This window comes from Gavialis gangeticus, unplaced genomic scaffold (genome assembly GCF_001723915.1).
Source record: "Gavialis gangeticus isolate Ggan-Ray unplaced genomic scaffold, GavGan_comp1, whole genome shotgun sequence".
NCBI classification, from domain to species: Eukaryota; Metazoa; Chordata; order Crocodylia; family Gavialidae; genus Gavialis; species Gavialis gangeticus.
The window spans coordinates 73,784,997-73,798,207 of record NW_017729033.1 but is presented as its reverse complement, the minus strand read 5'-3'; the positions used below and the strand labels follow the sequence as shown (position 1 = coordinate 73,798,207).

Sequence of the window (13,211 nt, the reverse complement as noted above, 5' to 3'; positions counted from 1 at the left end):
GACCTGCTGGGCCAGGGCCGCTTCCGAGAGGCGCTGGGCGCCGCCAGCCGCGCGCTGCGAGCAGGTGGGTGGCCCGGCCCCGGCGCTCGGGCTCGTGCCCAGCAGCCCCCAGGCACGTTGCCCCGTCGTGTCCAAGTCTGCCTTCCCCGCAGTCCTGTCCCCTCATCTGAGTCCTTCACCCCCGACCATCTCTGCCTGTGCCCCATTTCTCCTCCCCATCATTGCTGCCCTGTATGTCCTCCCCCCAACGTTGCCCCATCATGTCTGAGACCCCCTTCTCCCCCAGCCTATCACTGTTCCTCCAAACAGAGTGGTGCTTTCTCTGACAAGCCCAAGTTTTCCAGTGTTCCCAGACCTACCCTTCCCACGCTGCCTGCAGGCGCCACCACCCCTTATGGCTTTATGTAAAGGGATGTGTCTGGTGATCCACGGGGTGGGTTGCAAGGCTGGGGCAGCAGGGCAGCTAGGCGTAGGCTTGCACATCAGTCTCCCTCACTTCTGTGGTGGGTGTTGTTGGACAGTGGCTGCTGGGCGAAGGATCCCTGCTCTATTTAGCTTGTTTCCCAGTTACTTTCTCTCTCACTGGTGTCACAAAGACAATCGCCAGCAGGCTGGGCCTAGTTGCATAAGCCGTCGGGGCATGGAGGGGGACAGGTTGTGTAATGCTGGTGACATCACAGGTGGGTGTGGCTGGTGTTTTATAATGTAGTGTTGGGAGAGGGCACAAGGGATGTTCCCTGTGAAGGGATTATTATTTAGTGAGCACTGACAGTATGCTTGGCACACTGTAAACATAGAGGGCATGGTTGCCATTTCAAAGAGGTTAGTCTTGTTCATGCAGGCATTTGGAATCTGTCACGATGAAGGGGATATAAATACCTAGACAGAAAGTCAGATTCCCCCTTGTAGCACTTCTGTTCTCGTGTGGGTGGCTAACTTTGGTGATATGCAGGTGTCTAATTTTCCATTTCATTACACTTTTTCCCTTAAACTGATTGTGGTGCATCTAGAAAGGAATACTGGTAATGCTTAATATGCTGCATTTGTGCAGTTGCCAGCTGCAGGAAAAATTGAAGCATAGATGACAAGCTGAGCAGTTTCATCTGACATGACAAGCCTGTTTTCTGATCCAAAACTGGGGAGATGTGTTAAAGATACAGTTTCAGCATAAATTGTCAACAAAAGTAGTTTGTCTTTGGATATGTTTTAGAATATTTCAGACCTGTAATTGCAGTAGTTGGTTTAGATGGGAATTAAAAAGGGTGGGGTCCAATTTTACTTTTGGACCAGGAATTTGTTGAAAATTAGAAAACTTATTTTGTTCATATTCTAGAAGTTGGCATCAACTCTTATGCATGTCACAAAGAAATGAAGTCATATCTAAATGGCTTTCCCACAGTAGTTTAGATTATCCATGATTAATCATAAGCGTATAGTTGGAAGTTAAACAGCTTCAAGTGTTTCTGGTCTCTAGTTCTTGTTTTGGTTTGGTTTTGGTTTTTTGGGGGACTAAGAAAAAATTTTAAGGCAACCAGAATTTTATACAAAAAGTTTAAAGTAAAAAGTGTCTGCAGAGGTCTCTTCTGAAGCTAGTAGCATCAGTTATGGTTCTGATTTTGCCATTAAAACTTGAGGCTTCTGTGGAGAGAGTTCTTTTGTTGCAAAATTTAAGTTACATTTATGGTTTGGCTTAGTTAATTCTGGTTAAAAATTGAAAATAAGCTTTCAGGCCTGATACTTATCCATAGTTTTGTTATGTGTAATTATGTAAATATTAAATCGTAGGCTTATGTAAGAAGCAAGGATTTTGGGGGGTAATATCTTTTCTTGAGCCAAGTGCATGGTTAGGATAAAGCTAGACAAGCTTTCAAATTCAAGGCATTCTTTGAAGATATTCAAAAGCTTAATATCTCTTGTTTGTTGTTTGTCTTTTTCCCACCCCACCCCATAGCGTGGAGAAATATTCATGTTTCAAGCCCTGAGGGCTTTTGTAGTTTAAAGTTGTTACTTTTTTAAATACCAGTGCTGATGTACTGGAAGCTTTAAGGAGAAATATATAAATACTGTTGTTTTAACATAAATTTAGAGACTTTCAGATTCACTGATCTGTGAATATATAATGTGAAACATTGCTGTAAAGTAGGCAAATGCACAAGCTGGTTACTGTGAATTCTGGGCTGCTTGGAAAGGAGAGAGCATCTATACACAGAACAATTTATTCTCTTGCTGTTTGTATTTGTTTTAAGGAAGCTTTTTCCCCATCAGCCCACCCCTGTTCTGTTTTGTGTAAACCTACATAAACTTATTTGACGTCATGAATTAAAGGCTACCACCATATCCTTATTCAAATAACATTTTTGCAAACTTTCTTTAGTGGAAGAAGGAGTTTATTTAATGATAAGCTTGGATGTTTGCCTTGGTATGAAAATAGCTTAAAATGTGAGAGGTTAGCTGTTGTGTTGGTAAGTTTTTACAGTGGAGTTCTGAGTTCCTACATTAGAATGGAAGTGGATGTACTTAAACAGAGGCTTTTAGATTCAAATCTAGATAAAATTTTGTATTTTGTGTATTTTTTTTGTCTTTAAATACTTGCCCTGATTTCCCTCCTAACAGGCACAATTAATGGATTTGCTCTCATGCCATTAAGTAAGTTCACTGAAATCATAGAATCATAGGGTTGGAAGGGACCTTGAGGGCCATCTGGCCCAACCTTCTGCAGAAATGCTATTCCTAAATCATGCCTGACCACTACTTATCCAACCACCTCTTGAAAAATCAGCAGTAAAGGGGAGATTTTGTAACTTCCTGGGCAGTCTGTTTCACTGTCTTTTCCCCTCCTCTCGTAAAGAAAATTACTTGAATGTTGTAGCTTTCATTTTTTTCTTGCATGAGTCTATAACTTATTTGCTAAAAGTGAAAACCAATGTAGTTTATGCTGTCTGTCTGTTTATATTTTTTACTATAAACAAATCTGAAATCTGAAAATGAAAATACAAGTAGACAGTTACATTCTAATATATGAAAATTAGGGAGTATATTTTGATGCTTGCAAGTCTGGAAATCTTAACCTAAACTTGGGACCATAGTTGATTATGACATTAATCCTTTAAATATTGCCGTTTTGAGGGTAACCATTTTTTGTTAAACAGCCCTCATATCTACAAATACAGGCATTTCCTTTTGCAAACAGAGTTTTCGTATGCAAAGTGGGTAGATAGGTTGTGATATCATTGTGTGGGAAAGTAAATGATTGTGCTCGTGTTGGCAGCACATATTCTAACATTAGATTATTCTTGCAAAAATTAAAATACAAATAAGGCCTAGATCTTGGGAATATATAAGCACATGTTTTTATCTTGATGCATCATCTTGTACCTTTTCAGTCAACAGCTGTCTTTTTTTTTAAAAAAAAGAAGAAAAGAGTAAAACATATGTTAAAAGAACATTATCAACTGACTTTAGGCTTCAAAAAATGAAGGTGAAGTCTGGAAAATGAGAATATCCAAAACCCTTGCTAATTAGAAATGTTCCAATATTTGAAATACAATTTGATATCAATTGTGGCTCCGTTTTCAAAAGGTACATGTTTCTCAGTTGATTAGATTTTGAATTGACAAAGTTGCATTGCTGCAGGTACTAAATTGGTCACTGAGCTTCCTTGCCACTTGTGGCTTTGTAGTCCTTTTTGCATGTGACCTATAGACGTTGTGAACTCAAACCCACAGCAGAAGTTTGGGGCTACTGTGAAACTAACCAGCCAGCTCTTTGGCAAATTGAAAGGTAAAACTAGTTGATAACAGAAACAGTGAAAGTAAACTAGTATTTAGAAGGGCCTTGGGTGTACAAATGCATGGAATTTAATATTAATTTTTCCTGGCTTACAACCAAATGGATTCTCAGGGTTTGATTTGAAAATTTGCAATTTTAACTTGAGTATCAGTTCAGAAAGGCTGATACTTGCCTTACTCAAAACCTAAATATGAACATTAAAAACCAAAGCCTTTTTAAAACATCTAACGAAGAACTGGGCACATTAGCCAGAGTTGCTTTCACTTGTAATTTTAATCAGAGATAATTACTCTTTATATTTATCAGGACCTGAGTTTGAGACTTTTAAGACTTATGGATGTAGCTGTTACAGTAGGAACACAAAATGCTGAATCCTGGATTCAACACTCTTCTTTACACTGAACTCTTATTAAAAATTTTCTCTTTTGATGGTACTGCTAATGCAGATCCCTATAGTGGAAGTAATACGCGGCAGCCCCAAACTCTGTTCAGACAGCACAGTGATAATTATGCTGATTGGCATCAGATCATATTGTAGTAAATATGAATACAATGTTACAAGTGGTTTTGCAGTGGCAGGAGGATATTAAATTTAAATTTTAAATAATCTGATTTTAGATATCAGTCTAAACAAAATAAGTATATGACAGTGAATCTATGTGGACATATGAACAATTAGTGTGGAGTAGCATATGTGTGTTAACCAGATATCATCTATTCATTCTTACCCTGTGGCAAGAGGTAGCTAAATTACCCCTTTCTCACTGAGGGCTAAAGAGCATGTATTAAGTCAACATGTCTGTTGCTCTGTGGTAAAACTATATCAGGACTGTCTAACTTCTAAGACCCCAGGGGCTGCATACTGTACTACACAGATGTTCCCCCCCACCCTGAATCACCATGGCACCATGTGGTCACACAAATGTAATCCCTTCATTTGCCTGTCCGCTCCCTTCCTACCCAGCAGCCCCACTGCACTGCCCTCTGGGGCGAAGGCAGGAATTGGCAACTGCAGGGGGCAAGGGAGGAACCTGGAGAGTGGTGGCCAGGTAAGAGCCATGGGGCTACACATCCCCTCACAGGCTGCCATTTGGACAGCCTTCTCCTATAGAGTACATTGTTCATATGCCAATACCATAACTTTTGGGTGTTTGCATTATATGTAAAGTACATTCAAAATGCATGTATTCTGGGATTCTTGAGTATATATCAAATTTTACCCTTATGTTCATTTTTAACTCAAAAAGTAGCTCTATCCTTAGTAGTTTTAAAATTTTAAAATTATATATAACTTTGACATAAGGTAACTAGTTCAATACAGTTGCAAAAAATGTACATACATTTCTAATATGTTCTATACATTTGCAAAAAAATTGCAACCATCCCAAAAAAAAACAACCTTTCAGATTTATAGCAGTCTTACATTCTTTTAATCTAGCATAGTTGTTGCTTTTATTATCTTCTAGAGTGCGTGTGTGTGTATGTATGTGTGTATATATGTGTGTGTGTTTATATAATTAACTAACTGGGATGATAATTATATAAATGCATATATTTCTTAATGAACTAAATGTTTTGTTTTCAGATCCCAGTGACCTGATGTTAAGGATTTACAGAGCTGAATCATATGCTGGCCTCCATGAATTTAAGACAGCTGTAGAAGATCTAAATTTTGTTATTTCTAAAATGCCAAATTGGCCAGAGGTAAGTTGATAAGTAATTTGCACATTTTTAAAAAACCTAAATTTACATAAAAAATGACAAATTTTGCTCAAGTTGCACCAGATTAATTTGATTGACCTTGGCTTTGTCTTGTAAAACTTTGTTTAGAGAAGTGTATCTAAACATTTGATTTAAAAAACATTAAATAATGGAATTGTATTACGTGCTTTTGTGCATAGCTGTTTTGTTTTCATTCTGCTTAATTTTTTTTAACTCTTTAGTATTTTCTTCATGCTATACTTTAAAAAAATCTGTGAAGTTTTATATGACAAATAGACTATGAGGATTTGCTTCTGCGCAAGCAAATCTATTACCATTCTCCTTATTTTATAGACTGTATTTTTGACAAGGGCTTGTTATATAGGCCAAACATTGGCAAAATCAAACTAAGCAGCCTGAGGACTTCTGCTCCATGCGAGCTTTCTAGAACAATTTTGATAAGGCATTTGGGAGGCAAGACAGTCCATTGAGGCTTTTTTTTCTTTCTTTTTTTTATCTTCTGCAATGTCTTTGGTCTTTGTCACAATTCCAGCTACTTTCCTTAACTCTAGGTTTGTTTTTAAATGGTTCATCGTGGCATTTTTATATGACTGTTGTGGGGAATGGAAAGGAAGCAGGCAAGCAAATTCATGAAATGGAAGGTTTGTGAAAGACGGGCTGCTTTCACTCAGTGGTTTGTTTTAAAACAAGGAAGCCTTGCAAAAAATCCTCACAGTGGTGTCTGCAGCATTTCTGACATTTAACTTTTGAAATCTAATCTTTTTCAGAAGTTCTTTTTTAAGCTATGTTCAGGTACTAAACCTACCTTGAATTACTCTTATGGGTTTGTTGTCCTATAATTGGCATTTTCTTTCTTTAGAAATGCAATCACACAAAAAAGAACCTGGTAGAAATGGAGGCACTGATTTTGCTAGATCATGGAGTAAAAGAGACTTAACATGCATTCAGATGTACAGAGTAAACAAATTAAATAAACACTTCCTTTTATTGTTACATAGTTGCAACATAAGTGGGTCAGTTCTTCTGATGAAAGTGTGTGTGGGTTTATCTTTTAGATCATGTGCCTTCACCATAAAAATAGGTATTTTAGTTGGTTGTTAGGTTTGTTTGTTTTTTATGGTGCCCTTCCCAAAAAGTTTCAGGGTGGTTTACCATAGAAGACAAAATATAAATTATACTGGCTTTAATCTACACACCTTGAAGCTAACATAGCTCAGTTGGATTAGACAAGGGGATTGGACAAGGGTTTCTGAATGGAAAGGTTTAAGAAACCACAGATAATTAAGACAATCAGAATTGTAAAATCTTGTAGTCTTTGCTGCTTTGTAGTAAAACAGACAGGAGAAAACCAGTTGTTACCTAGTTTGGGGAACACAGTTTGGTTGATTTAAGTGAAATTTCAATTATTCTTGATTCTTATTAGGCACATGAGTGCAGGTAAACTTAATGTGACCTGTGATGAGTGCTGAATATTAGATTTTTCCCTCTGCTCTCCCCTCCCCCAGTATGTGCATGTGTGCGTTTGCTGCAGGTTTTAGAGTAGAGGGTTTTGGCAGGGGGAGAAGTAAGGTGGTTTGTGTAACCCATCATTGATGAAGCTTGTCAGGAGAAAAGGGCATTTTTCCCACCAAAAGGCTTATTGAGCTGAGGCAAAGGGTTTAGCAATGCACTTTGCCATACCTATTCCTGCCATCTTCAAGAGTATCTACCCTAAACCACCAGCATCCACAAAGGACTCTTCTTACCCAGCCTTTTCTCACTGTGGACCTGCTGAAACAGTAGTAATAGTACAGTGTTCTCAGATGCCTTAAAAACCTGTAGAAGAAAGACAATAGAGATGTTTCCCTTCTGTAGACCTCTAAAGATCTGTCAAAGCAACATGAAGCCTCTATTCTAATTCCATCTTTGTGAGAGAGAAAACAAGTTTGATGCTTTAGTTGTTGTAATACTAATATTTTAATTTCTTAAATTGGCTATCTGTCTGTATTAATCTTAGGTCTACTTCAGGAAAGCAAAAGTGCTCCATGACTCTGGCTTCATAGGTGATGCCTTAAAACTGTTTCTACAGTGTTTAGCTCTTGATGAGGATTTTCTTCCAGCAAAGCTAGAAGTAGAAAAGGTAATTCAGCATGTATAAACTGGTTTTCTGTCTTGGATACTTACGACTTAATACTAAGAGTTACCAAGTCTTTCACAATCTTCTTGGGAGTATGCAGCAGCTGTTATGCTGTAACTTAGCTGTGCATGAGCCTATAGAAGTAAAAGTGAGTTCAATAGTCCCTTTCTGGCCCTGGGTGAAGTAGGGTTAAAGTTGTCATGGTAGTGCTATCTTTTGTATGGCTGAAGGCTCTTGCATTGTTAACACAGCATAACAGCTGCTAGATACTCCTGAGAAGCAACTTTTCCCCTGCTCCTCCCCTTCCCCCTGACTTTTGAAGCTGCTCCATACCATTTAATGTATTTATCCTTAATTCCACTGTGTTCATAATGATGAAACTCAAATTAAATTTGGACTATTTCCTTTTTCAAACAAATTTACTTTATATTCAGCACATGATCACAATGGATAAAATGAAAATTTCACACATGTAGAGGTTCTACAAAAAGTTAGGTTAAAGGAGACTTGTAATTGATGTGGTTTTTCTAATAAAACTAAGCTTGTTCCATCTTAAAGAAATCTTACTCTCTAACAAATGCAAAACAAAATGAAGGAGAAATTAAATGACTGAAATCTTGCATTTTAAGGAGAGTAGTTCGTGAATTATATTGACTTGTATTGCACAAATGTGATTTTTGCCAAAACAAATCTTAACTAGTTATCTATGGTTCTCAACCTTTTCAGAATCAGGGTATCCCACTACAGCTTTGAAAGTGGTGGTATGCTCAGTTGAGAACCACTGTTGTGTTCAACTTACCTCAAGTGCTTCTCAACTAGGTGATGCCAGGTAAAACTGCCCTATGCATCTGCTGTACAGCCAGAGTGGGAAGGCACATGCACATTCTCTTCCAGGTTTGGGTTTCTCTGATCAGCCTAAAGTAGGCAGGAGAACTTGCTTATGCTCCGGCCCTTCACAGTTTGACCCAGCCAAGCACCTCTTGGAAGCAGAGGTACTTGGGACCCTGGTTGAGCACCACTGATCTAACTATAACATACTTGAAAAGGTGGTATTGCCTTATTGTAAGGGAAGGAATTTCAGAGTAAGTTCTTGTGTAGTTATAGGTGTGGCTGTGACCCTTTTAAAGCAAGAAGCTTAGCTGAAGCTAGGCTGCAGCTGAAAAGGGAGAGGGATAGGTGAAAAGATATTGACAAAAACTAAATTTCATATTTGGTATATAGATTTTCATTAAATAAGTGGTTTTATGTATGGACGTTTGTTTACTGAAGCTATAACTGGCTCTCTCAATAATACTAATGTTAAGATGTTTTTCCTTTAGACGCTTTGTGATTTGCTGTCACCAGAACCTGTGAGAGAAAGTCTGAAGGAATCTGCTTGGAGTTCACCACATATTCGAAGTAAACCTTTGGCACTTGATTCTGCGATGGAAGAGTCTTACTATGAAATACAACTTTCCCCACAGCAGGCAAGTAATAAGAGCTATGGGATAAGGCAGTCTGTTTTCTTTGTTTGGTAGGAAACTACAAACACTGGCACTTAAGATGTTTATCATTCTTCTGTTGATCAGCTTTTTGCTATTGTGCTTGTGCCTTTCTTTTTGCTAGATAGTCTTCTGTGATCCTTTTCATGAATCAGCTGATGGGGGAGGGAAGGGGTAGAATGATGTGTATAATGCAGGCTTTAACAGACCATGTGAAACCACTGTTCATAATCTTTTTTCCAAAATTTATTTTTCCCCTTTTGTAGAAAACTAGGTTTGAATTTTAAATAGTCTTTAAATTAGCTTGTGAAACTTCTTAATTAACCAGTGCATCTATCTAAATGTACATTCTCTTTCTAATAATATTTAATTGTAATAAATGATTAGCAGTATTTTGGAAGTGAGTGTTTAAACAGTTAGCTTTGTTCATTTCCTTCCTATAGCAATTAGGAGAATCAGAAGTAACAGTCGAGTCTGTCAATGCAAGCCTAAATCGCGCACAGTCTGCCCATGCTCTTAACTCAACAGAAAAATTTGCCAAAGAAGATGGACTAAAAAGAGTTTCCTCTGAACCTCTACTGTCTGGCCAGGAGAAGGGTGCTTTGCTGAAAAGGAAGCTTTCCCTTTCAGAACAGGATATGCTTTTGTGTGAAGATGGAAGAAGCAAACTTAAAAAACAAGGAGGTAAATAATCACTTATTTGCAAGGCTAGATACTTACTGTGTTTTGTATTGCCTTCATTTATGCATCTTGTTTTTCCCGTAGAAACTACAAAAAGGGATATTGCACTTGTTTGTGGAACACTTTCAGAGGACTTGATTGATGTATCTGACTTTGAATGCTCTCTGTGTATGAGGTAACATTTGTACTTTTACAGTAGCTTCATAACAGTTGCGTGTTAATGTGTAGGCAGATAATTTATATAGGTGTAAAAGGTTGTCTTGTCCTAGATATGTACTATTAATTGAAATTAAAATCTGTTTAATATAATATTTATATTATATAATATAATATTTAATGCTGGGACACAAATTGATAGCAATGTTTGCTTCAATTTGAGTATCCGTTACTCTCCATACAAGGAAGGAAAAATCTTTAAGGTGAAAACGCATCTTTTCTTTTTATCTAGGAGTTTTGTTTTGGTGGATAAATAGTATTTCAGCTCTAACTTTATATAAGCTTTTTAGTTAAAATTTCCAGGTACTGGATGAGATTCTCAGAGCAGAACAACTAAGGGGATTTGTTATATAGATTTGATAGATTCAAGTGTTCTTGTTTAGTCTTTAGGTTGCATTGTGTGCCAAATATCAGAAGTAATTATGGCATGTGCATGGTAGTTAACATGTATGACCATTATAATATTGCCTTAAGTTAATGTGTCAACCACATTTCTGTGCATCTGTATATGCACAAAAGTATGTTTTATATTCCCATCCCCATCATAGTCAAGGAAATCAAAACACAATCAAGGTTTGTGTTTGAAGTATGAAGTACAGAATGTCAGGATACTCAATGTTAATGTTGATTTTGATTACCAGGAATCCTGGTTTTCTCTGTTTAAACATCCCAAATTCTCCAGTCAAACCCCCCCACCAAATTTGAGTTTTTCCATGAGTAAAATGAAATGCCCCATGGGGGGGGTGTATAAAACTTCCAGATTGCTTTAAAATTGTAAATAATATTAATAAAGTATTGTGTTAACCTGATATATATACCAGGATATATATATTGTATATTTTATTATAATGATTTAAGCACTAGTAAGCTTCCAAATTGCTTTAAATGGTAAATATATTAATAAAGCATTGTTGTTAACCTGATATCAGGTTAACACAATGCTTTATTAATATATTTACCATTTAAAGCAATTTGGAAGCTTACCAGTGCTTAAATCTTTATAATAAAAAAAAAAATTCTAAATACCTACCTATACATTTTTAGCATTTTGGGGGTGGGTGGGGAGTTGTTGTTTTTTACCATGGAATATAAGAGCTCTCCCTGCCCCTTCACTTACCAGGACATGGGGTCCAGCTGTGGCTGGAACTCTGCCAGCCTGCAAGGGGAAACCTGAGGTTTCCCAGATTTTTCTCCTTTAAGGTAGAAAAACTGTATTTTTCTGCAGCAAACAGAAAACCCGGACCCCAGTTGATTTACTGTTTTTTGTCTAACTGAATCTTCTTGAAAAGTTTTAATTTTTATAATTTTTGTTTCAGGCTATTCTTTGAGCCAGTAACAACCCCCTGTGGCCATACTTTTTGCAAGAACTGTTTAGAACGTTGTTTAGATCATGCCCCACAGTGTCCACTCTGTAAAGAGAGTTTGAAAGAGGTAAATCTTTCTCTTATACTATTTTACACTAAGATTTCTAGAATGAAAGAGAACTGTAAGAAGTGATATGGGGTCCACTGCTTCAATATTGGGCTCCTTCCAGCGTTAAACAATCAGCTTGATACTGAGAGGGGCCCTATTTTATATTTCACTGCAATCATGTGGAGTCTTAAACATGATGGACCTTGATACCTGTTTAATAAAGAACCCTCTTGCTAGCTTTTATAAGGCTTGCAAATTTTGGTTTCTCTTGCTGCTGTTACAAAATTTGAAGAAACTGACTTTTTACAGAGATAGTACTTGGGTCTTGTCAATTTCAGTATTGTTAAATCAGGGATGGGTAAAATACAGTCTGTGTACCAAGTTTGACCCACCATGGAATTTTATCTGGTCTATGATTGGTTCCTCAACTCTGCCCAGACAAGCCCAGGCTTGGGGGCAGCCCAGGCCATGGCATGTGTGGTGGGTCCAACTGCCCCTGGCACTCGGCAGGGCTTGGGGCAGGGCAGTAGCTGGACTCCACTTCCTGGCGGTTTCTTCCAGCTCCCGCTGCCAATGTTGCCAGTGCTGCCAGATGCAGCCCTGCTGCCCAGGCACCCTGACCTGTCTGCCCTGAACCCACCACTGGGGGCACCAGAAAGCAGGCAGGTGGGGTCTATGTGGAGACTAGCCTGGAACCCCTGTGGGCATGGTGTGCTTGGCCAGGCGGGTAGGATAGGGCCACAAGTGGGCAGAGAGCAGCATCTGGGAACAGGGTGGGTGTTCCTAGATGCTGAGCACATGGGGGAGCAGCATGTGGGAGTGGGGTGGACAGGCAGGGTTAGGATTGGGATTGTGGGCTGGTGACAGTATGGGGCCAGGGCTGAATTAAAGCCATGATCCTCTCTCCGCCTGGCAGATCATGACTGGCCTGACCCAGGAAGGGGGCAGGGCACACACCTATGAGCCTGCCCCCACCCCAGCACAGGCACACACAGGAAGCTCCAGTATAGCACAGCTGCAGCCTGTCACCACCCCTTGATCCCAGCCCCACCTGCCCATCCCACTCCCTGATGCTGTTCTGTGCCCCCAGCCCCATCCCATCTACCCAGGTGAGCATGCTCTGCCTGCAGAGGTCCCAAGCCAGTCTCCATGGAAACTCCACCCACCCACTCCTGGAGCCCTCAGACTTGTTACCAGATTTGCCCACCACACTTTGGGGTGTGCTCATTTATTAGGGCTAGGGTCTTGGTAATTCTATTAATATGCTGCTTGTGTTACTGGTGTCTCTATACGGGGCTGTATCTCTTCCCCTGCAAGCCCTCACCCCCAATGGAGCTATCTTGCGGGACTCAGTTCAGTGGGGCTGGGTTCCTCCAGTCCCCAAATCAGTCATACACACGAACACACACAGATTAACGTGACATGCCTGACCTGGCCGGGTTGATCAGCATGGACAGGCTGACACCCTCATATGCCAAGAATCAGTTCATCAGAGCAACAATAACTACAGTCAGACACAAGCACACAGTTAAACAGAATACCTCTGAATCCGGCTGGGTGTCCAGATGACACCCTCATGGGCCAGCATTCAGTTCATTAGGGCACGTCTGAGCCAAACGGGGTCAATCAGCCTGTACAAGCTGATCCCCTTATGTGTTTCAAACTCAGCATGTCCCAATCTTTTAGCCTCTGGATGAGCAGACCCCACAGTATTTTTGGGCTACACAGGGATCTTTAGCTTAGGTAAAAGAAGCGTTGCTGCAGAACAAGTGGGGAAGGAGAAGTAGAGAAGG

At 39.4% G+C, this 13,211-nt stretch overlaps 1 protein-coding gene across 1 annotated transcript in view; it reads left to right on the top strand.

Annotated features, from left to right (window-relative positions):
• The first annotated feature begins 6 nt into the window (after positions 1-6).
• Positions 7-13,211, top strand: part of LONRF1 (LON peptidase N-terminal domain and ring finger 1) — a 23,666-nt gene continuing 10,461 nt past the window's right edge. Inside the window, exons 1-7 of the mRNA XM_019526541.1 lie at positions 7-64; positions 5,375-5,493; positions 7,508-7,630; positions 8,947-9,093; positions 9,552-9,792; positions 9,874-9,964; positions 11,322-11,436. Of these exons, the coding sequence (XP_019382086.1) occupies positions 5,389-5,493; positions 7,508-7,630; positions 8,947-9,093; positions 9,552-9,792; positions 9,874-9,964; positions 11,322-11,436 (822 nt within the window). The 5' untranslated portion in view covers positions 7-64; positions 5,375-5,388. The remainder of the gene's footprint in view (positions 65-5,374; positions 5,494-7,507; positions 7,631-8,946; positions 9,094-9,551; positions 9,793-9,873; positions 9,965-11,321; positions 11,437-13,211) is intronic.